This window comes from Orcinus orca, chromosome 11 (assembly GCF_937001465.1).
Source record: "Orcinus orca chromosome 11, mOrcOrc1.1, whole genome shotgun sequence".
In the NCBI taxonomy this organism is placed as follows: Eukaryota; Metazoa; Chordata; class Mammalia; order Artiodactyla; family Delphinidae; genus Orcinus; species Orcinus orca.
Window position 1 is genome coordinate 83,460,783 of NC_064569.1, and position 25,938 is coordinate 83,486,720.

General features: G+C 34.8%; 1 protein-coding gene and 1 long non-coding RNA gene across 4 annotated transcripts in view; both read right to left on the minus strand.

Moving 5' to 3' along the window:
- LOC125960514 (uncharacterized) overlaps positions 1-25,938 on the minus strand; it is a 234,738-nt gene that overhangs the window by 116,064 nt on the left and 92,736 nt on the right. The window lies entirely within an intron of this gene.
- The window catches only part of WASHC3 (WASH complex subunit 3), a 53,427-nt gene that overhangs the window by 21,508 nt on the left and 5,981 nt on the right, over positions 1-25,938 (minus strand). For all 3 annotated transcript variants that reach the window (XR_007470247.1, XM_004269460.4, XM_049694740.1), the window contains exons 3-5: positions 19,897-19,962; positions 17,892-17,999; positions 14,043-14,153 (exon numbers count right to left, since the gene is read on the minus strand). Coding sequence is in view for 2 of the 3 variants with exons in the window: in XM_004269460.4 (XP_004269508.1) it covers positions 14,043-14,153; positions 17,892-17,999; positions 19,897-19,962 (285 nt within the window). In the remaining variant the exon portion in view is untranslated. The remainder of the gene's footprint in view (positions 1-14,042; positions 14,154-17,891; positions 18,000-19,896; positions 19,963-25,938) is intronic.

The following is a 25,938-nucleotide window of genomic DNA, read 5'->3' on the forward strand; positions in this document are numbered from 1 at the left end:
GAACCTAGGGGCAGGATGGGAATAAAGATGCAGACCTACTGGAGAATGGACTTGAGGACACGAGGAGGGGGAAGGGTAAGCTGGGACAAAGTGAGAGAGTGGCATGGATACATATACATTACCAAATGTAAAACCGATAGCTAGTGGGAAGCAGCTGCATAGCACAGGGAGATCAGCTCCGTGCTTTGAGACCACCTAGAGGGGTGGGATAGGGAGGGTGGGAGGGAGGGAGATGCAAGAGGGAAGAGATATGGGGACATATGTATACGTATAGCTGATTCACTTTGTTATACAGCAGAAACTAACACGCCATGGTAAAGCAATTATACTCCAATAAAGACGTTAAAAAAAAAAAAAGATGTGGCACATATATACAATGGAATATTACTCAGCCATAAAAAGAAACAAGGGATTCCCTGGTGGCGCAGTGGTTAACAATCCGCCTGCCAATGCAGGGGACACGGGTGCGAGCCCTGGTCCAGGAAGATCCCACATGCCACGGAGCAACTAAGCCCGTGTGCCACAACTACTGAGCCTGAGCTCTAGAGCCTGTGAGCCACAACTACTGAGCCTGCGTGCCACAACTACTGAAGCCCACGCACCTAGAGCCCGTGCTCCGCAACAAGAGAAGCCACCGCGATGAGAAGCACGCGCACCACAATGAAGAGTAGCCCCTGCTCGCGGCAACTAGAGAAAGCCCGTGCACAGCAATGAAGACCCAACATAGCCAAAAATAAAAATAAAAAAAATAAATTTATTTAAAAAAAAAGAAGCGAAATTGAATTGTTTGTAGTGAGGTGGATGGACCTAGAGTCTGTCATACAGAGTGAAGTAAGTCAGAAAGAGAAAAACAAATAGCGTATGCTAACACATATATATGGAATCTAAAAACAAAAAAAAGGTTCTGAAGAACCTAGGGGCAGGACAGGAATAAAAGACGCAGATGTAGAGAATGGACTTGAGGACATGGGGAGGGGGAAGGGTAAGCTGGGACGAAGTGAGAGAGTGGCATGGACATATATATGCTACCAAAGTAAAATAGATAGCTAGTGGGAAGCAGTCACATAGCACAGGGAGATCAGCTCTGGGCTTTGTGACCACCTAGAGGGGTGGGATAGGGAGGGTGGGAGGGAGGCGCAAGAGGGAGGGGATATGGGGACATATGTACACATACAGCAGATTCACTCTGTTATAAAGCAGAAACTAACACACCATTGTAAAGCAATTATACTCCAATAAAGATGTTAAAAAAAATAATACTCCTTATATGTTCAAGTTTTTTCCTCTCAGTTTATGAGCTTGAATCACAATACAGTTATGAAAGATGGAAAATATGAAGTTTTTTTCCCTACTCAGGTAAACAATAAAGAAAAGATCTATTGAGTTGGTAGGTGGATAGTACTTTTTTTATTTGAAGGAAGAAAGAATAAGTAGGAATTGAAAAGATGTTCTGGGCTGGAAAAAAGCAGCCAGTCCTCCAATCAGGCTTCGTTTAAATTTTAACTTAGTGAAATGGACTCAACCATTTCTTTGCCTTCTGATTTTCAACAGTGCTATATTTAAAATACCTATATTGCATTTTATGAATCATATTAGTAAGGTGTTATATTTAGAATAAAATCTTCAGGTGAAATAATCTATATAATAGATAATAAATGTTTACTGAACAATCATAACAAAAACAATCACATGTTCAATTATCTCCTTCTGGAAGCTTTCCATGAAGGGATACAAAATTAATTTAAATAAACCTCTTAATCACTGTAAAGTGGATGATGGCTACCTAAAAAAAAGGGAAGCTTTATTTCTAATGACTTGTACAGATTTAGAAAATGCTATATTCTGATATTACAATATCAGATACTGTTGCCACCAAGGTCATTAATTTGAATCTAAATATGTGGGCAAAAAAGAAGCTCACAAATCTTGACTAGCACTATATACAGTGGTTTCTATGGAGCTAATAGTAAATTATTCCTTTTTCAATGATTATCTCAAGAGATTAGTATCCCAGTGAGAAAGTATTTCTCACTGACTGCCCATCAGATATCTTTAAAGATGTAAGAACAAATCACATGATAAAATGGACAAAAATGACACTGACCATGATGATCAGGGCCCAGGCAGTTACTATAACTTTATTCATAAAATAAATACATGTTAGCAGTTCCATCTGTGCCTTTTAGAAATGGGAACTAAAGTTAACCTAAATGCTTATCAAGAAAAACCCTTAAAGAAATTATTTCAAAAAGTGAGGGATCGGGCTTCCCTGGTGGCGCAGTGATTGAGAGTTCGCCTGCCGATGCAGGGGACACGGGTTCGTGCCCCGGTCCGGGAAGATCCCACATGCCGCAGAGCGGCTGGGCCCGTGAGCCATGGCCGCTGAGCCTGCGCGTCCGGAGCCTGTGCTCCGCAACGGGAGAGGCCACAACAGTGAGAGGCCCGCGTACCACAAAAAAAAAAAAAAAAAAAAAGTGAGGGATCTATTGTCATGAGACAATTCAAAATACAGCTGTATCAATTTCCCCATGTGGTCATTTTTCCCCTGGATATTACTTTAACATGATAAATATTAGGTGTAATGACCAAAAAAGTGCATGGTGTTTTCTTTGTAGCTACTCAAATATTTGTTAATTTCAGAGTAATTTGGTGCTGTGGAAGACCCATTTTCCTCCCTTCATTATAAAGCAAAGATAATATCTAAAATTTAAAGTCTTGCTATGATAGGTTAATTAATGCTAGAACTCCATTATAAACATGTCAGTTACACTATAGCTTTGCTATCCCTCATTTCACTCAAATGATATTTGTTCTCTGAAATATGTATTAACAGAATTTTCTAAATTTAATTATACTTTTACTTTCCAGGAATAAAAACTTTAAAAGAATTTCTATAGCAAATCATTTTGGAATTTGCTACTTAAATTAAAAGTATCAATGTAATAAATTCAGATGGAATCTTGTTCAGTTTTTGAAAACATTATTATTATATGTGTCTAGTAAAGAGGACTTAATGAAATATCTGCAAATATGGTAATAAAAGCTATACATAATAGAATTCTTAGTATTTAACTATAAGGATAATTCTACTGATCAAAACCACAGAATATTCACTTTTGAAGTAGTCTTCTGACAGTGGTAATGTGTTTGAACTTGTGTGTTATGAGTCTTTCATTAAATGCTCTTAGGGATCCACAGGGACCTACTCAAAGAGAGATGACCAAGACTGGGCATTACATGTGGGTTCAGAACCACAATGAAGGGCAATGAATCAATGGGTCATCAGCACATGGTCTAACCAATAAACTGAATAAAAGTCATTTGTGAACTTGGGCTAGGAAAAGAACAAGAAGAGAAAAGTTAGGATGCTGCCGTACATTATGAAAAACTTTGGTAAGATATATTTACGTCTGGAGATTTTTTTTTAAATGGCAGTATTAAGATAAATACAAAAGATGCAGATATCCTCTGGTAGAGGAATAGATAATTTTCATTCATTTTCTCCCAATAAAATTCAATATTTTTTGAAATGTACTTTTTTTTAAACATACAGTTAACATATTAGCATTTTCTCCAAACTGTAAAATAATACCAAAAGATTAACTTACAAATGATGTTGTGATCCATTCAAAACAAATTATCTTCTGTACCAGGCCTCCACCCCATTACGAATGCTTTCACTGAGATCCTTGTCAGAATATGGTGCTAAAATGTCTTCCTCAAGTTGATGGTCTTTAAAACCGCTAAGACACTTCTCTCCCACCTGAGGTGAGCCCACTTCCTTACTATAGCTCATCTGCTTCTCTGGTCTTTACTTTTTCTCCCATTAATTTACACAATCTTAGATAGACTAATTTATAGTTAAGGTGAGAATCACAATATTTCTAAAAAGAGTAAATCTAATGAAGTAACTACTTAATTTACATTACTATTATTCCTCCTCACCAATCTGTAAAACTTTTATGTGAGGGCCCTTATTTCTGGCAAAGGTGGTCAGTAGGAAAAAAAAATAGAAGGGCACTGAAAAATCAAAGTTGGGTAACTAAAATTTTATAGTCGGTTTCAGAGTAAAAGAACTATACCGCACGTTTCAGCAAGTATAAAAATTGTCATTGTTAGCAATCTTCAAAAGCTTCCTTATGAACTTTAATAGTGATGTACTGTTCCTTTTGTCACAACTTCTATCATAAGAGTTAAGGAGTTGTTTAAATTAGTTGGAATGAAAGATATGAAGTCAAAAGATAAAAATATTTTTCTGCTAAATCCCCTGGTCTTTATTGGTTCCCATTTTATGTATCAGTTAAATGAAATTCCTATTAAATTCAAAACTACCTTAAGCTTGCCCTCTAAAAGTTCTCTCCCCTGTATTTGATTGCTTACTTCTACTCCTTTTTCTTTCTTTTGTGGGGAGAAGTGCATAGAGTTATGATGTTATAATGAATTTAAGGCAGATGAAGTAAATTTTTTTGGCACTTAGCAAAATAAATAAACTGAAATAAATAATTACATGTTTCAGCTTGAAAGGACTGTTTCAGTTAAACTGTCCCACACATTATCTAAATTACTTTATATATGATACTGATGATTCAAAAATATGATATGGAGAATAAATTCCTAAAGAAATATAATCTCTTCATACACAGTTTTAAGAAAAACTCATTTGACAAATTTAGCAACCTAAATTTATTACCTTATGAATTATTTTTAAAAGAAGATTATTTTGTGCCTGAATTCTCTTATGTTGCACTTACTCCTCCTTTAAATTTTGTTTTATTTAAATTAATTTAAATGATCTGATAGATTACTAAATATCAAAGAATTCATACAGCAACCAAATATCCCCCTACAACTCTAAGAGAGACTGGCATCTGTGTACACTGGCTTGTTGATGTATGACCATTCATCAAATATGACTGAGAATTCTAAACCCTCCTGAAGTTCACAGTTCAAAATATGTATATATTTTCCAGAGGTTATAAGCACCATAAATAAAAACAGTTATGGTTAAACAACTAGTTCCTATAAACAAATTATTCAAATCAATACTTGCATGGCGGGACTTCCCTCACGGTCCAGTGGTTAAGAATCCGCTTTCCAATGCAGGGGACGCAGGTTTGATCCCTGGTCGGGTAACCAAGATCCCACATGCCACATGCGGCCCGTATGCCACAACTACTGAGCCCGTGTGCTCTACAGCCCATGCACCACAACTAGAGGGAAGCCTGCACGCTGCAACAAAGAGTCCATGCGCCGCAACAAAGACCTGACGCAGCCAAAAAAATAAAAGAGGTGCAAAGAAACAAAAAAAATTACTTTCATGGCAATTGAATGCCACACAAGGATAGCTATAATGGAAAATATGCAAGCATTAAAATATTCTGAGCTGTATGATTATGGCAAAAGTGGTATTAGTGAAGAAAATGTGAGGAATACATAAGCATCAAGGCAGGTGCATATAATATTACCAAATGGGTACTGACAACCATCTAACTTTGTAGGGTCTGCCCACTACGTGTTTTCCCTTCAGTGTTCTAAGGAAAACAAGAAATCAGGAAAACAAATACACCAGGAAAGCAAGAAATTTAAAACCTGAATTTAGCAATATTATTGTTTACTGTTCTCTAACAAAAATATATGAGAAAAATAAAATAAGGAATAAACAAAAGGGTAAGTACGTCATAAAGCAATACTTCTTAACCTTAAATGTGTACATGGTATGACTGGTTCTGGCCTCCCTAACTTTCAATTTCAAGGGAACTTGGGAAGGATTCAAAAGGAAGCCATAATACTGAAAAATCATAATCTGGAAAACTGGCATAATTCTTTACTTTAGCAGAGAATAAGTAACTTGGGTAGATTTGTTTTGTTTTTTTTTTGTTTGTTTTTTGCCGAAGATACAACAAAAAGTACCCGTTTCTAGGTTTTCCAGATACTCAGGCTATGGCAAAGCATAGGCTGTTACCTCAGGGGCTCTCAATTGGCAGCTGTCACTGTTTTCTGCCTTAGGGCAGAAAATCTCTATCCAATCCTTCTTGCATTTGATGCAAGATAGAATGTAGAGGAAGCAGGATAACTGTGGTCACTTGAGCTCCACTTATGCCAACTCAAAGTTACTACTCATGCAGTTTACCATTCTGCTAAGCTTTGCTTCTCTCTTTTATAGTCAAATGGAAATGGAAGTGAGAAGGATAAAGTATTTTCCCTTTTCAATTTTCAAAGCTGGCTAAATTACACAACTAATTAAGTAGACATATGTTCGCCTGTATCTTTTCTTTATCTACATTCGTATGTGTGGGAAATCAATCATTGTACATGCTAGCTTTTACCTTCAATGAACAGTGTGATGCTAAAATACCAGAGGAAATTGTCTGCCCCCAAACCTTTATGTAATCAAAAAATACTGACCTTGATACTGGTTAGTAAACTTTAGCTATTATAAACAAAACACATATTAAAATACCTACAGAATTAAAAATAAAAATTAAAAATAGCATATAATTGTTAAACTAAATCTGCACCAGTGTTTTCCATAGCTCTGACTATATATGAACCAGTAGCTCCTCCTTTTGACTATACTGCCAATCACTGATGAGGAACCTACCCTGGAGCTCCATGGGAAGTCACATGTGGGTCATGTCCCAAACAAGGTTTTAAAGCCTTTAATTACTCTTAAAAAACTATACCTTATCTAAAGAGTACTCTACTTCATACTTGATTAGTTTCCCCAGGTCCAAGGTATATAATTTCTTAATGAACATCTTTAATAATCAGTTGAAGATTCTTTCCTTAGGTAATGGAACTCACATTTCCCCAGGCCAACATCCATTGCTGGCAACAGATGCATCAGAACCACCAGAACCAAGATTATTCAATTCACATTTTAAGCCAGCCAAAGAAAATAGAGCTTTTAAAAAAAACTAAGTGTCCAAAGAGACTGTTTTGGCAAATATGGTTTCAAAAAATACAAGTCATTAGCTTCTTAATGTGGAAGTCGAATTTTCCCAATGCACAATTTATTACTGGCAAAGGATTCACCAAGCTCTGCCAGTAAAAAGGGGAGAATTGTTGGAAAAGTGATCTATGCACACAATTCCAGTTAAGTTATAAATGCAATATATAATTTAGTAAAGACTTGTGCTGCACTATTATGACAACAAACATTAAATCAGAATCAATTACCTGCCATATTTGGAACACAACATTATTACTCACTGAAAAATCTTCTGTAAAACTTGCTTTAAAAGGAAAAAAAAAAAAAAAAAACCAGTAAATGCCAGCAGGTGTTCCAGGAACATTCATTAATAATGAGATCCAACTTTGGAGATCAATTAATGGATCATAAATGTAAAGAACTTTAGATATCATTTTATGTTTGAGGGGACTGAGACCTTAAGAGCCAATATGGTCTGAATATGGTCACACAGGATTGCATGACAAAGCTAAGAAACTATATAGCATGTTGCATCCCAGAAGTACGAAGTAAAGATCTTGGTGTGTACCCTGAGGCATTCAAATTGTCTCATAGGTAACTACTTCCTGGAACTGTAATCATTTTGTACCTCACAGAAGGTAGTAATCCAGGGGTGACAGAAGAAGGTACAGAGACCAAAAAGAAGGGCACAGCTTATTTCTCTGTGCATTGGTACTTGTGACATTTGAAAGATTTTGTTGGCTTCTGTTTAAAGGAGTTTATATTAAGCAGTTTTAATTACCTAGTCTCTAAAGTAGATTTACAGGTATGTGACAAGTGAGGAAAAGCAAATATAAAAGCACTACATTCCAGGAGATATCTAGGACCCAGGAAGAGGAAGTTTTCAGGGCATCTTACAAAGAAAGCCAAAAAAGACTGTAGTTCATCCTGATACCCAGAAAGCCCGAGTTTTTTTTTTTTTTTTAAAACATCAGGGTTTGTAAGTTACAGGACTTTCTATGTCTTCCTATCTGAAGTGAGTGATCACTACATGGGTAGTCAGCAAATTCAAACTTTTATACAAGTGGAGAAGCTGAAAGTGCTTGAGAAACACACTCACTGTCTTATGAGAGAGAATGACATAGTTCTAAATAACAATTCAGGAAGGAAGGAAGAGAAAAGATGACAAGAGGGTTGAGGACTTAGTAAGTATTAAGATGCTGAGTGGAAGAATATTATATTTTGGAAAAAGATGAGAAACTAAGCATATGTGGAATTACAGGTATAAGAAAGACTCTGCTTATGGAGCAGCAACTCATATTTTTAAATGACAAAAATATAAAGGCAATTAAAAATGAAAGAAATCCTATTACTGTCCTTAGTAGCGGAGAGAACTTGTGGCACTGTTAATTCCCTTTTGGATACAGAATGGTTATTTGGGGGATCTTAGGAGTAGATTTTTATATTGTTGGTATATAGTGATTTTTTCAGAAAGACAGGTTTTCTGGAGACCATGCTATCTTTCCTTTTGTTGATACAAACAATTCCCTAAATTCCAGAATGTAGGCTTCTAAAATTCAGCTTTGATAACATGCATCCATAGTAATGGTATGGTGGGTCATAAACTACTTGAGATCATACCAATAGACAAAACAGCACTCATTTGATGAATTATGCTGATATGGTCTTTCTCCACGTTAATAACTAAAACTAAAGTTTTAGTGGTGGGTAAGCAAGAGAAACCTTAGTCACCCTCTAAGGTTAAGAAAAATTGGGCATTTTAATGAAAATCTACAATCTTTTTGGGAAAGTGAAACACTTTCTAGTATTGATAAGGCAATTTCTAATAAAGCTACCCTCTAGAATTAGCTGGGGTTAGGCTCTTACATCAAATTTGTTTTTCTTTCTACCTATATCCCTCTGAACCCTGTTTGTTCTCAGTCACTCTCAAGGAACTGAATCACCTTGGAAGAATAAACAGCATAGAAGACTAACACAAAAAAACAGGAAGGCAATTTACTATCCTGGAGTATAGAGATACAAAACTATCTAGATTCTTCCCATATCAATGACAGAAATTGGAAGATTCAATAATACAGATTGCAGTGGGTCTCTAATGACTCTACTTCTGTGAGGCATTTTCTAAAGCAGGGTAGTATCGTAATTTGTTCTTTAAAATTATAGTTTTGTAAAAATACAGATACAGGAAACACAACTAGCTATGCAGATGCTGCTGAATCAATATTTTAGGTGATGACTTATGACACTAGAATGATTATACTTCTGGAAAAGTGTTAAGTAGTTCAGAAGAACCAAAATTTTATGCTTAGCAAGACCCATAGGTATGATCAAGGGGCTTTAAACTGAAATCAAAGGATAAAAAAATTCCTCAATTAAAACTGTAAGACTATGAACAATAATAACACCACAGGGGAGAAAAGCAGAGTAAAAGAACTATCAGGTACTGATTAAAAGAAGAGATATAAACAAATAGAAAAAAAATCCAATAGTTTAAAAAAAAGTGTGTGTTTGTCTATTTGTATATAGCAAACCTGAAATTTCAACATAAGTAAATCTCAGGGATTAACACTTAGGAATCCATGAATGGGAACTGGCATTTGAAAGGAGTATCTTACAATGTTTTATAATGGAAGGCGGAAGATACCTTTAAACCAATACATACACATATATATGGAAATTCTTGAACAAGGGATAAAGGAATCCCTAAATGAGGTTAAAAGAAGGCAATAGTTGTACTAACAGAAGGAACATACTTTTTGGCCACCTGAACAGATGGAGGATTTAAGTCAAATTTTCCTAAAACATGTTGCAAACAAGCACAAGGATAAGATACCACAATGATGGGTGGAGACATTAGCTCTTTACCTGTACTGGCAGCTTAATTTTGTTCAAATCAGAGCATCTGATAAATTCCTAAGTTACCCTGTTGAAAATTTCATCCTCCAACAAATAGAGGAAGCAATGAGGGGAACTGATTTAACGATTTCATACTTAAATCTAAAAAAAATGCCAGAACTGAATGATGATGCAGAAGTGATAGGAAGTCTAGTAGTGACTATGCCAATGAAAGACAATCCTGGGCATTGTCAAACATGTTGCTACATCTCTGGTTGGATATTTTGACAGTCACTCATGATATTCTTAGGAAACAGGACAAACAGTGGATTTATGGATGGCTTAATAACTATCATCGAAAGAATAAAGATTGGCAGGTTCACATCAACCTTGAGGGAGACCTCTACTTGGTCTATTCTTGGTTTGGTTCTACAAAATATTTTAAATCGGTAACTTGAAGAAATAGGAGCACATTTGTACATTTCTGGAGGACACAAAGTTGAGAAAGAGAGTTATAATATGCAGGATAAAATAGTACATTCAGCAAATATTGGGACTTCCCTGGGAGTCCAGTGCAGTGGGCACCGGTCTGATCCCTGGTCAGGGAAGTAAGATCCCTGCATGCCGTACAGCTCGGCCAAAAAACCCTCAAACAACCAAAAAACAAACAAACAAACAAAAAACCACCAATAAAAAAACAAATATTGATTGAGCACCTTTTTAGGTAAGGTGTTAAAGTGAATACAAAGATCGATCAAGATATAGTTCTTCCACTCATTTCCTTTTCAACACAAGTAGATAAAAATATTTTAAAATTATCAAAGGACAAGATATGAAGTGAGAAAAAATACAGATAAAGTGGTTGGACAGATAGACGAAGGAAGATATCACTTCTGGCTTTATGTGTTGGTGGGTTCAGAATCTGGGATAATTTAGTGAAAGTGTTCATAGGAACATGTCAGATGAGTAGAATTTGGACATGTAGTGGTCAAGAGAAGGGGAATCTAGATTCAGAGGTGGGAAAGCATGGAGCTTATATTGAGAAAGTTTTGTGGTTTTGTTTGAAGAATGAAATGTAGGACAGGGAGCAGTAGGAAACAAAAGTTGGGTAATAAGATTCTGGGATACAGGTTGGCATGATGAACTAAAAACAATAAAATTAAATTTAACTTGGATGAACTTATAATTTCAAAGCAAAGATGTTGGTCCCTGCTTTCTTCTTGAAAATTATTACCCCCAAACAATAAGGCAAAAAGAAATAACACGAACTCCAATTTTAATGACTAAGAGGCATACACGAACCACAATACATGGAAATTAAAAGCAGATAAAAGAATGATGACTTAGCATAGCAAAGGAAGGCCAAGTCCATGTGCCTGAAGAGAAGGATACCACAAAGAAGCAGCACTTCCAGAACACTGGAAATGTTCAGGAATTAGAAACACCCGTACAAAAGGCAGAAGAGAGGCAAAGGACTAAAATCAAGGAAATTGGGCTAAAAACAAAAAGTCTGAGGCAGAAAAAATTAAACCCCTGCTCATGGTGACACCAAGCAAAAAGGATGGGCTAAAGCTAAGTGCCAGATACTGCTACAGAATTAGATAGTTTAAAATATAAGAAATAAAACTATCAACTTTTTAAATGTTTTGAGATAAAAATTATTTGGTGTTATAAAACAGTGTAAAGGGGCTTTCCTGGTGGTGCAGTGGTTAAGAATCTGCTTGCCAATGCAGGGGACATGGGTTTGAGCCCTGGTCTGGGAAGATCTCACATGCCACGGAGCAACTAAGTCCGTGCACCACAACTACTGAGCCTGCACTCTAGAGCCCGCGAGCCACAACTATTGAGCTCACGTGCCATAACTACCGAAGCCCACATGCCTAGAGCCTGTGCTCCGCAACAAGAGAAGCCACTGCAATGAGAAGCCCGCGCACCGCAATGAAGAGTAGCCCCTGCTCGCCACAACTAGAGAAAATCTGCGCACAGCAATGGAGACCCAACGCAGCCAAAAGTAAAGTAAATAAATAAATTTATTTAAAAAAAAAAACAAAACAGTGTAAAATATTTTTAAACAGTTCTTAATCAGAAGAGCATTTCTCAAAGCACGTATGCTCTGGCTCTGAGTCCCAACTGCAAAGATTCTCATTTAGTAGGGTGGGAACTAGAAACCTATATCTTGAACAAGTTTTTTACTCTAAAAACCACTGAGCTAGTGTAAAAAAGAAATCTATCACCAAAACCTATCAAAAGTTAAAACAGTATAGAGAACAATACCATCATTTTCATTCATAGGTAAATACTATGTGCCAGGTATGGTTCTAGGAACTGGGAATAGGGCAGTAAACAAAAAGGTGTATATTCTAGGAGCAGTAGAGACACAAACAATGTACGTAAAATATGTAGTGTTTTGCATATAATTAGATGGTTATATGAAGAAAAATATAGTAGGGAAGGAATAAAAGGAATGGGACTAGAAAGAAGGTAATATTTCTGCAAATATTTGAAGGAAGAGAGGGAGCAAAACCATAAAGATATTTGGGAAAAGTGTTTCAGGCAGAGAGAACTGATGCAAAGGCCCCAAGACACGCGACTGTCCATATATTTATTCAAGGAACATCAAGGAGGACAGTAGAGCTGGAGCAGAGTGAGTGAAGATATGAGATTAGAAAGGTAATTAGGGAACTAAATTGTATAGCATCTCACGGGCCTCTGAAGGACTTTGGCTTTTATTCCTAGTGAGATGGTAAGCTACATGATTAGAAGAATAAATATGTAAAGAATCATTTACATATATACATGCAAACATATGATATATATTATATATGAAATTCTGAAAAGCAATGAAATTTGTCTAAGTAATTAATAACAAAAATAAAAATGTCAAGTGGTGTCTGTGAACCTTAGTTGGCTAAATAAATCTAGACAATATCTAATATGGTACCTAGGGTAAGTGTTTAATATTTGTGGAATAAAAGGACAGTGGATTAATACTGAAAAGAAAAATGAGGATTTTTCAAATTCTTGTAAAGTCAGAGGCAATGTATTAAGAATATAACAATTAACCTAAGATGTGGTCTTCTATCAAATATTTCAAGGCAGTCATAGATATCAAGTAGATTTTCCCATTTCCTATTTTATATAGGTTAGGCAAGAAGAAACTAAATAAAAAGCCTTTCAGAGTTACTCTGAAACTTTTCATCTTTTGTTTGAAAGTGTCAAAGACATATTTTTTAACAGTCCATATTTTAAGCTTAGCTTAAGCTTTCCTGGGTTTTAGTTTTAAAAATTCATTTATCATGATTCACACTCAAACTAGCTCTATTTTATTTTTATTAGTTTAAAAAATTTATATTTTCAACCCAAAGTCTGTTTTTTTCCCCAAAGCCTAAAGCCCAGAGCTTTGACTGTCAATTAAGAATTTTGAAAGTGACACAGCTACTTCTGACAGCTAGAGAAAGTGAATGTACTTTCTTCTCCCCATTGTCACCAATGTAGCTTCTAAATAGCCAATCTATTCTTTCTGGTTGTCAGACAGTCTTAGTTTTTAAATTATTTTGGTGATAAATAATGCCAAGAACAGCAAAACTGTTCTTCTTTAATATCAGTCCTTCTTTTGCCTGATAACAGAATTTTACAGAAGCATTAATTTTCTGATCAACTGAAAAATGGACAGCTAGCTCCTTCAACTACTGTAATAGGACTTTCTACAGGAATGAAATGAACTTCTGCTGTTATAGAAGAGCAAATATTGTGTTGTACTTTTTTGCATACCATGTAATGATTTCTTAGAAAAAATACACATTCTCAAGTCATAATATTAAAAGCATTACCTTACATGGTCAAGTGACTTATGCTCTTTTCTATGAATGAAACTATTGACAGGTGAAATTCAGAATAAAAATACACAAAAAACCATTTGTGTTAGCATACAGGAAATTAAGCTAAAGCCATACGATTTACTAAGTGAATAGTCCACTTTCATTCCTCTATCTGATACATTCAAGATTTGCAAAGATTACGTAAAGCAAAAAATTTACATAAATCTATACTAAACTATGTTAATTTGAAGTGTGAGGTCAGTTTTAATTAGAAAGATTCGACTTCTGCTTACTCTTTATCAGGGCATTCATTAAACATAGAAAAGAAGTAAGAGAGTAGAAAACTTGGTCACTCGGTTTAGCAGTTTTCTCAGATTGAAAAAATAACAATGGAACCTCCAGGGTTAAGAATTTCAGAGGAGGCTGCTAGACAGAGAAGACAGACCAAATTAGCTTACCACTTGAACCATTTTGAGATATCTGGCATATCTTGGATCCTTGGCTACAGTTAAGATATTTTCTGGTGTTACTTCACTTTCCTGTGGTCCAGAGTCTTGTAAACTGTTCAGCTGTAGAGAGTATTGCGTATAAAACTTTAGACAATTCACAAAAGGGGTCCGTCATGTTACTTATAAGGGATGTTTCTTTTTATAATTCTAAAGCAATCAATATCAGAAAAAAATCATATTTCTAAATTTACCAATAACTTAATTATGGGATATATGTTTCCAAATATTTACAAATACTTAAATATGATTTCAGAGGAAGTTACACTTAATATCAACACTATATTGTTCCGTAAAGATGTAAATACATTCATGGCATTAAAAAATTAGAATTCTGCTTTACTTGTCCCAAGTGCTGATAAAAAACATGAATTATTGATGGACCTATTATTTTAATACAACTTTTAATAAAGCTAATAATGCTATCTGATTTGTCAATTGTTCAACTGTAGCGGACAGAAAATTGATTTTCTGGGTATCTATACCGTCTAAACAGTTATATTCCTCATTCATCGAATAATCTTGTTCTAAGTGGATATGGCTATTCTAACATCTTTAAAGGCAATGCCTGGAGAACTTGTGGAAGAGAAACCCATTTCTCAGACAAAATTATGTTTTTATATATTTCAGCTACTGATGAAATTATTAACATTATAAAAACTACTACTTATAATGAAGAATACTGGGGAATGGTCTTTATGGACAAAAATGTTTTTATCGTATAGGCAGTTCTCAACTTTGCGTGGTACAATGTTAACTGAAACTTGTCCATATTGGAACCCTATCTTCACTTTAGTGCAAAGCTATGACTGTCTATATACAGTTCTTGATTTTTCTATCAACCTAAACATTTAGAGTAAGTCTAGTTAGTGAATTCTGACTCACTATCTGTATGTTAGCATTAAAAGTTCCTTAACTGAATAAAATCAATTTTATGTCTACCTATCTATGCTGAAATTGTAAATAAATCAAAAAAATCTTTAAGTATTCATAGTTTTTAAAATATGAATTATATGTTAAGGTTTTTCCTCAGATAATTCAAATATAAATTAAATCTCTTTTAAATGCTGAAGCAAATAAAACATCCAAAAATTCTTTAGGTTACTCCTGTTATATGACAGTGTCAAGTGTACAAAAATGTGCACGCACGTGTGTGTGTATGTGTGTGTATATATATGTATATATACACATTCATCTGTAAAATACATAATTACAAACTGTCCAAAACATTTAATTAAATAAAAAATTCAAACAAGACCCAAGTATGCTTTTAAAAAAATAGGAACAATAAACTCATAGAGTAGCACAATGGAGCAAATGATAATTACATATAAGACCAATGGATTTTAAAACTCAGCCTTTAACTTTGGCCTAATAACTAAGACCTCAACAAGGTTTAATTATGTCAGGTCTTACACCTTTGCTATTTGAATGACCCAAATCCTCTCTCATATTTCTCAACTGTCCTTCATTTTATTCTCAAATTAATCTGAATCTGCACAATTGGATGTTCTATTGTGAGTAATGATAAGATCTGAACCATGAAATTAAAGTTGCAGAAAAATCAGCATGCAAACCTTGGGTCTTTGACTCATATATATCAATAGATTGGAGATTGTAATGAATGGATGATTAAAAAAAAAGTTCATGATTATCCTTTATCTGATAAGTGAGCTGACTGTAATGTCAATGGAAATTCTGTGTTAAGCAATACTTCAGTCCATTTCAAAATATTTTACATAAAATATACCAACTAAAAACAATGGAGAAGAAATTAAAAAGTTGATTTCAATATTAAGAACATGCTGAACATGCTGATTTTATTAATCCAATCAAGACACAATTTTAGGACATTTTTAAAACTCAGGAAGCCAACAACACTTCATAAATTCTCCAAATGAATTAATATACTATTTTTAAATAAAACTGCCAGAATATCAGGTCATTCTGAATTTTAGATAATTCAGTTGTGATTACTCATAATCAGTTTTTTGAGACCTTAAATAGGCAAGACCAACACAGCTGCATAAGTTTTAAAATACATATTATAGATGGCATGCACAATAACACCTGGAAAAATTAATATTAAAAGTTAGATACCATTTTAGAAATTTATAGAAACATATGACAGTTAGTATCCTCCAAAGAATAATTACTAGGTAGGGTGGAAACATTTAATATTTTTTACACATGCCTTGTTCTAGAGAAAGAATGGTCCATCTTTAACTGAAAAAACCTTGTGAAGTTAAACTCCTCTAAACATCTGGATTTACTCTTGTATATTATATATAGTCCAGTGGCCATCATAATGGAATTTGTTATATTAAGTGGATGTTAAATTTTCTAATATCTAATTATTAAGTAAATGGTCATCTAATTCATTCCCCAAATACATAATATCTCTAAATATATGGCTCATCCCACAGGGCCTTGTACCACATGTACTCAATATGTTTAACAAGTTCAACACAGGTGCTGGAGACAGTGCAGTGTAGCATATAAGAGCTAGGATTCTTGACACCAGATTGCCTGGGTTAAAATTCCAGCTCTTACAGTTTACCTTCAGCAAGTTACTTAACCTCTGTGTACCTCATTTGACGTTATCTGTAGACATAGGGCTGTTGTGAGAATTTATTTAATTTATAAAAAGCACTTAGCACGCCTCACACAGTAAAAACCTTTACATGTTTAGTTATTATCATCATGGTCAACACCATCATGATCTAAAAAATATCCTGTGAAAAGTACCTCCAGGTACAAATGCAGAATTCCATACAGATAGGAAGTCTGCTTGCTTGGTACTACTTGTTAGACCACCATTTTAGTGATTATTTTATTTTGGATTTTAATACCTCACTGAGATACACTAGAGATTATCTGTTCTTAAACAATAAAGAATTTTTATTTCTTGAAATAAAAAGTCATATAAAATTTAAATTTATACAGAGCATAAATGAACATTAAGACATTAAGAAACAAACACAAAGCATGGGTCTTACTAGGATGTTGATTTAAACAAATCAACTCCCAAAACTGGTATTTCTTAGATCAGGATCTCTCAAATTTCAAGTCTACAAATCACATAGGAATCTTGTTAAAATGCAGATTCTGATTCCTTAAGTGTGGGGTAGAGCCTGAAATCCCGCATTTCTAACAGGCCCTCAGGTGATTCTGAGGCTGCTGGCCCATGGAGCAGACTTCAGGCAACAAGGAGTTAGATATTACCAGGGAATTATTGTTAATTATATTGTATATGATAAAGGCATTGTGGTTACACAAGAAAATTTCAGAACTTTTCACAAGGAATTATACAGGGGTGAAATAACATGATGCCTGGAATTCACTTCAGTAAGTGACAAAAAAAGATGAAGCATTTGCAACAAAATCTTAACTGGTGAATCCAGGTAATGGGCATTTGGGTATTCATTGTACTATTCTATTTTTGTTCACGTTTGAAAGTTTTTATAATAAAACATTTAAAAGATACATTTCTTATAAGAACTAAGAAAAAAACTTCCATAGTGAACTTGAAGAAAACAATTATATTCAAGATTTTTCCTAGTTCTGTATAGGTTTTCTTTTTTTTATAGGCAAGAAAAATATTAACTTTAGGAAGCCCTTCAAAATAACAAATGAAAAGCTAATAACTTTTTTTCAAACTTCATTTTCTATCTTAAGGTTTAAAATATTACTATTCAAAGTATTACATTTTTATTTAACTTCTTTCTTCAAACCTGCTGATTAGGTCTATTTGGTTCAACCAAGATATCTGCTCATGTTTCCCGGAACTTAAATACTTACCTGTGATTGCTCTGAAGTGGTTTCAGAATGTGTTTCATTTGTGATCCTAGTGACACTTACAGGAGATACTTCAAATGTGACATCATCTAGCCCTGGGATAGATGACAACTGAGAAAAGAAAATTAATGTTGGTATATGAGGATAATATTAGGTTCTTAAACACTAAGTTTCTAAGTGTGTGTGTGTGTGTGTGTGTGTGTGTGTGTGTGTGTGTTTTAAATAGCTGTCTTAAGTTTTTAAGCCTGTAGAAATAGGTTTATAAAATCTCATCTTTGGTTGAAATTCTCCATGCCATAAACTACTTAAAAGTGAAAGGCATTCACGAATAAAATATTTTTGAAGAATTTCTCACCAATCTAATTTAGCATATCACCATTCTTTCTCAGGAATTATTTTTAAAATCTAAGGAATCCTAGTGTAAGGAATGAGAGCGTGGGATTTGGAGTCATATTGCCTAGGTCTAAGTCACAAAATATGTGACGCTGTGTAAATCGTCCTAGGCCTCAATTTTCTTACCTGTAAAGTGGGGATAAGAAAATCTAGCTCACAAAGTTGCAAAAAGATTTTTATTAAACATATTTTGTTACCCCTCCCCTCAAAATGTGCTTTGTAGCACATTTTAAGTTTGAATAATCTGGGAAATGAGAAAACTCTTGCCACATTTTAATGTATGATATAGCTTATTCCTTTTTTTTTCTTTAGTAACATCACTGAATGTTACTAAAATGCATTATTTTTCATACACAAAAAATGAGCATGTTGTCAGTGGTTAAGCATTTCAGGTTGGATTTGCAAGATCCATGCAAACCCTCTTTTCTGATTTCATCCTGATATCAATGATATACATTTGTCAAATGTTTGGCTAACTCTGAGGATTAACTCTATGGCCATGGAAAAAATTAAGGTTAATCTGTCCATATGGCAACTTAACTTGTGACCTTGAACTCTAACTTAAGAATTCCACAAACATTAAAATAATACACATATTCATTATAAAGAATAATGAAAAACCAATGGTAATAGGACCTGAAGAAGCAATATTCATTGAGAACTGTTGACTGATGACAGTATTTAGCACAGTGGCTATGGCCCAAATAGTTTCAAGTGGGTATGGCTACTAAGAGACTATCTTGAACATGTTCAAAGCCAAGTATCCTAAATTACAATCTACAGAAATGTTCTGAGGGAAATACAGTGGCTGAAGTCCACAGGAAGATGTAGAAAGTACAAGCTAGACATTCTGATCCTTATGTTAAAAGATATTAGTCATTTCACTTCCTTATAAACATTCAATACATATTTTTTCAGATCAAACTTTTGGATAAAAGGACAAAGTCACATATGTATAGCTGATTCACTCTGTTATAAAGCAGAAACTAACACACCATTGTAAAGCAATTATACTCCAATAAAGATGTTAAAGAAAAAAAAGGACAAAGTCACAAAAATATACTAGCATCTCCATTATTTTATATAGAAAAGGACACAAAACCTGCAAGCTTCAAATCAAACAACGCTTCTATTTTTGCTGTTATAAGATAAAAAGTTATCTTTTGTAATTTCTGACATCAAAATTGGTATTCTTTAATATATTTAATATATTTACAAATGGAAAATAGGTGATATTTTCTCCAAATTTTGCTCTGGAGACATGTAAAGTTTTACATAATTTTTCCTGTGTTATCAATGATTACTATTAAGATAATTGTGAGTTTTCCATCAAATGAAGTAAACTATGTAACAGTTCAATTTGTTAACATGTTACTCATTATGCTTTTGATTCAAATAATGAAAGAAACATTTAAACAGACTCGGTTAGTGGTTCATAATGAAGATCATTTCCTTTGCAATTATAATAAATTAAACAAAAGAAAACACTGCACCATTTCATGGATGCAGGAGCTAAATTGAATTCATCTCTAAACGCAATTAAAGTTAAGTGTGACTGAGAAAGCTGGTATATGTAGAGCAAAGTTTATCCTATAAATTATTCAGAAATACAAACCTTTGCATCTAAAATATTGAGAGTTGTTTCAATTTGCTGGATACGAAGAGAAAGGTCTGCCAGTTTCTGGAAAAGAAAGATTAGAAACAAAAGAATGAACTCCAAAGGGAAAAAAAAAAAGAATAAAGTCTGATTAAAAATAAACCGTTAACAAGGATAACAAACAGCAGATTTGAAAATAATAAAAACTATGGTTTAAATATTTGTGATTTTCTAACATACTACTCTCTTATTTATATGAGTAAGAATGGGAACTCAAGTATTCTATTAACTTCATTAGCATGCTTCATGGTTATTTTATAAAGCTGTATTCACAGAAAAGAAAAAGTTACATTTTCAGCCTTATCAAACTCATTATCAGAGCCATAATCAATCACTGGGACCAGAATGTAAACTCCTCTGAGGACAAAGGTTTTTATTCACTGTTATACCCCTAGTGCCAGAACAGTACTGGACACTTAACAGAAGCCTAATAATTATTTGTTGTTGAATGAAGGAATTCTTCACAGAACACAAGAATAAAAATTAGCCCAAAACAGAATGGAACAGTATCTGCCTTTATAAATTACTTAAACACATAAATATATACAATTAGTCCCAAATACAAACTTTTCAAGTTTGAAAAGTAAAAAAGGATGAAACTGTAAGATGAGTAGTTAATGTCGGAAAGAATTAAAACAAAGAGAAAAAATAAGAAAGAATACTAAAAAAGCAAAAGGAATCAACCTACCATCAAAATCTAAGATAAACCAGAACCAAGAACTTACCATGCTCTAGTTATTCTGTACAATTAAATTAGCCATATATATACTCCCACACAAATAAAAGTAACATCATAAAATATGATCCATAAGAACATTTATTTAAAACTCCCTCATCCTAAACATTATTAGTGACACAGCCTACAAGCAGTTGGCCAGTTTACTAGTTGGCAGATGTGCAGCATTCTGATTGCTTTCTGGGATATTATCAAGATCTTGACTAACTCATAAGCAGAATTTTAACACCCCAAGAAATGATCATTTTGCCCATATTTAGAGGGGGAGAAAACTGAAAGCAACCATAGAGTAGTTAGTACTTCTTCACAAGACACTTATTTTTTAGATGAGCATTCTTGATATCTACAAAGATATAATTTAGAAATAAAACATTAGAATCTAGTTTTAATGGCATTTGAAGTTAAGTTTAACCTTGATTTCTAGGATTTGTTTACATAAGGCTTTGATACAAATATAAACACAGGCTTATAAAACATCATATGGATAAATTCCTCTGCAAATTATACGTTTTCCTGAAAATCACGGAAATTAAATTTTGACAAATCAGTCATTTAATTCACTGCAGAAGCTTAGTAACTGCAGAAATCCCACAGCAAGTTAATTTGTAAAGTGAATAATTTCTAACTTATTTTAAAATGCATACATTGTTTTGATTAAAATAAGTGAACACAGAAAAAGAAAAAATGAAATAAAAATTCATTTTTGTTTTAATATATTTATATAAATATGTACTTTTAAGCAATAATCATCATCACTGTAAACATCTGAGCATTTACCTTAGTATGCTACACTGTATATGCAAGTATCATTTGAAATCTCACACCAAGTCTATGAAGTAGAAACTATTATGATGCCAATTTTTTTTGATGTGGACCATATTTTTTAAAAATAAATTTATTTATTTATTTCATTTTTGGCTGCGTTGGGTCTTTGTTGCTGAGCGGGGGCTACTCTTCGTTGCGGTGCTTAGGCTTCTCACTGTGGTGGCTTTTCTTGTTACAGAGCACGGACTCTAGGCGCGCGGGCTTCAGTAGTTGCAGCATGCAGGCTCAGTGGTTGTGGCTTGTGGGCTCTAGAGCGCAGCCTCGGTAGTTGTGGCGCATGGGCTTAGTTGCTCAGCGGCATGTGGGATATTCCCGGACTGGGGCTCAAACCCGTTTCCCCTGCATTGGCAGGCAGATTCTTAACCACTGCGCCACCAGGGAAGTCCCTGTGAACCACTTTTATTGAACTTGTTACAATATTGCTTCTGTTTTGTTTTTTGGCTATGAGGCATTAGGAATCTTAGCCCCCCGACCAGGGATTGAACCTGCACGCCTGCACTGGAAGGCAAAGTCTTAACCACTGGACCTCCAGGGAAGTCCCTATGATGCCAATTTTATTTTTTAATTAATTAATTAATTTTTATTGGAGTATAATTTCTTTACAATGTTATGTTAGTTTCTGCTGTACAATAAAGTGACTCAGCTATATGTATATATATATATACATCCCCTCCTTCCCCCTCATCCCACCCGTCTAGGTCATCACAGAGCACCAAGCTGAGGTCCCTGAAATACACAGCAGGTTCTCACTAGCTATCTATTTTACACATAGCAGTGTATTTTTGTCAGAACTAATCTTCCAATTCATCCCACCCTCCCCTTCCCCCACCCGTGTCCACATACCTGTTCTCTACATCTGCATCTCTATTTCTGCCCTGCAAATAGGTTCATCTGTACCAGTTTTCTAGATTCCACATATATGTGTTAATATACGATATTTGTTTTTCTTTCTGACTTACTTCACTCTGTATGACAGACTCTAGGTCCATCCACATCTCTAAAAACCTACTTTCATTCGTTTTTATGGCTGAGTAATGTTCCATTTTATTTATCCATTCATCTGTCGATGGACATTTAGGTTATTTCCATGTCCTGGCTATTGTAAATAGTGCTGCAATGAACACTGGGGTACAAGTGACTTTTTGAATCATGGTTTTCTCAGGGCATATGCCCAGTAGTGGGATTGCTGGGTCGTATGGTAGTTCTATTTTGTTTTTTAAGGAACCTCCATACTGTTCTCCATAGTGGCTGTATCAATTTACATTCCCACCAACAGTGCAGGAGGGTTCCCTTTTCTCCACACCCTCTCCAGCATTTATTGTTTGCAGATTTTTTGACGATGGCCATTCTGACCAGTATGAGGTGATACCTCATTGTAGTTCTGATGTGCATTTCTCTTTTAAAGATGAGAAAACTGAGTCTTTATACAAGTAAAATAATCTGAACTCAAACACTCGAACTCCAGATACTAAATATTTTTGAGTGTTTCAGCTTGTTAAAGCATGATGCCATAGACTCTGGGTGTTGATGTGTCAATGCAGACTGTAACAAACTGAGTGTAATAAATGTACCATGCTGGTGGGGCATGCTGATAATGGGGAATGTTGTGCACAAGGGTTGGGAGTGGGAGTCAAGGAATAAATGGGAACTCTATATTTCCTGCTCAATTTTGCTGTGAACCTAAAATTGCTCTAAAAAATAAAGTTTAATTAATTTTTTTAAAAAGATGGAAAATTCCTGAGTATTGCATAGATATAATTTTTGTTATTCAAAGCTAATAAATGATCAACCTGCTTCTCACTAAAACTAAGATGCTATTGTGCTGAATACTGGGAATCAAAATTTTCTGATCAAATTTCCTAAAATAGATGCTGTTTATCTGGAATTATTTTAAAAGATAGGTATTAACATTTTTTTCAGGATTAGATCATAAATTGTCTTTAAATGGATACTCAAATGTTCACACAAGATAGGCTAAGGATTGAAATACTAGTCTTAGAAAATAAGGGAATAAGGATGAAAATGTTTATTCAGAAAACTACTTCTTGATAAGGAAGATTAAAGAGGCTTGGGAAAAAAGTTATACTTTCCAGAGCAGTAATTCCCAATTTTTTTTGGATGCAAATTCATCTGGTATGTCAATCTTTTGCTTTGGCACTCATTTTACCTACTTTCATCTACTATTATCAAAACCTCACCAAAATGAAATGACCTGGTTTTTTAATAAAACAAGATTATATGAATGATTTATTCATGCAAGACACTGATCTAAGCATCAATATATTTTAGTTATAATTTATCTGAATATTCTTGATATCTAATCTAGAAACAACGGTAATTGTGAAGTCTAAAGAAATCTGAAACAACTGTAATTTAATAAAAAAAAATCTGTGCTTTCTATTGGTGAGTCATAGGTCCTAATACTATTGTGATTTCTGTTGACCAAATTTAAAGAAAATGTGAAATTTAAGTTAAAGGTAAAAAAATATATATACATGATTTTTTTCCCCCATCCAAGTTCATGTACCCCAAATTCAGAACCACTATGTAAATGATTTTCTGAAAATCAGATCAACAAAAGGCTTTTCCTCTTGGCTAGGGAAGATCTTTGCTGTGGATAAATCATGTTTTTTAAATTATCCATAAAGGTATTATCTATCTTCTCTAGAGCTGGTTTTTGAGAGTCTAAAATATTAAATATGCTACCTGTTATACAACTTAATGCTTTAATAAAGGATATATTACTATATCACGATTTTGAATTTTTATGTATGTAATTGGTATCTTTTGTAATCTACACATTTTATTTTATGCATTTAAAAACATTAATTTCATTTCACTAGACTGCCGAAGGATCCATGGCACATTTAAGAACCTCTGCTTTTCAAAGATTATTCAGCATAATAAATGTTTCTGAGTCTGTCCCCATGTAATTATTGCTATAACACACATAAATATGTACTTTTTAGAAAGCCACTGTCACTTGACAAAATACACCTGGCTTCATTTATGGGCTGCTGAAGCTCATTTCTAAGATGTTTATGTTTTCTGCATTTTCCTTCTAAACCACTAGGCCACCATAAGGTAGGTTTCTCAACCTTGGCTCTATTGATATTTTGGGCTGGATAATTCTTTGTTGTGAAGGGCTATCCTGTACACTACAGGATGTTTGGCAGAATCTCTGACCTCTACCCACTAAATGCCACAAAAACTCCCCAACTGTGACAAGTAAAAACATCTCTAGACATTGCCAAATGTCCCCTGGTTGAGAACTACTACTCTGAAGTGTAGATGACTACGGATATATTATAAGTAACATGATCAATAACAGTAACTGTCCCCACCTCTGAAAGTTTCAGCAGAGAAGAAATAGAAAGGTAACAATCTTTCCCATCCATTTAACCATCCATCCTCTTTATAAGGGTTTAAAGCAAACCTGAAATACCTTGATTTGGGACAAGAGGGGAAAATACAAGGTACCTAGTTTGTCAGATAAGTTGAAAACTTCTTGATGCATCCATCACCCGCCTATTCCTAAGGCAGTGCATTTTATTGAAGAGAAAAAAAGAAGACAAAGGAAGAAATATGGAGTTAACAGTTGAACATGGGAAAAAAAACACTGTTGGGCTTCCCCGGTGGCACAGTGGTTGAGAGTCCACCTGCCGATGCAGGGGACACGGGTTCGTGCCCTGCTCCGGGAAGATCCCACAAGCCGTGGAGCGGCTGGGCCCGTGAGCCATGGCTGCTGAGCCTGCGCGTCCGGAGCCTGTGCTCCGCAGCGGGAGAGGCCATGGCAGTGGGAGGCCTGCGTACCGCAAAAAGCAAAACAAAACAAAACAAAACAAAAAACCACTGTGGTATTTCAGATTTGTAAAATATCCAATTTGCATATCCAGTTCTTTAAAAGAGAAACTATTTTAAATTAATGGATCTCTTGGTATACCACTTTCGGTTGAATATGTCCTGGAAACCGGAGAGAGAAGCAATCCACGGTTTTACTAAGCTTCATCTGACACTTAAACCCAGCAGTTGTAAAAGTTATAAAAGCAGTTGTAAAAGTTGTAGCAGAAAATAGGGTTTTAAGCAAAACATTATTTGGTTGAAGGTTAAGTCTGATGGTGGGCTTAAAAATTGGATGTAGGGCTTCCCTGGTGGCGCAGTGGTTGAGAGTCCGCCTGCCGATGCAGGGGACACGGGTTCGTGCCCCGGTCCGGGAAGATCCCACATGCCATGGAGTGGCTGGGCCTGTGAGCCATGGCCGCTGGGCCTGTGAGCCATGGCCGCTGAGCCTGTGCGTCCGGAGCCTGTGCTCCGAAACGGGAGAGGCCACCACAGTGAGAGGCCCGCGTACCGCAAAAAAAAGAAAAAAAAAAATTGGATGTAGATTTCTTTTAGGTCGTATGAAAATTCTCAGCACTTTTTGCCTGTACTTAAAGATT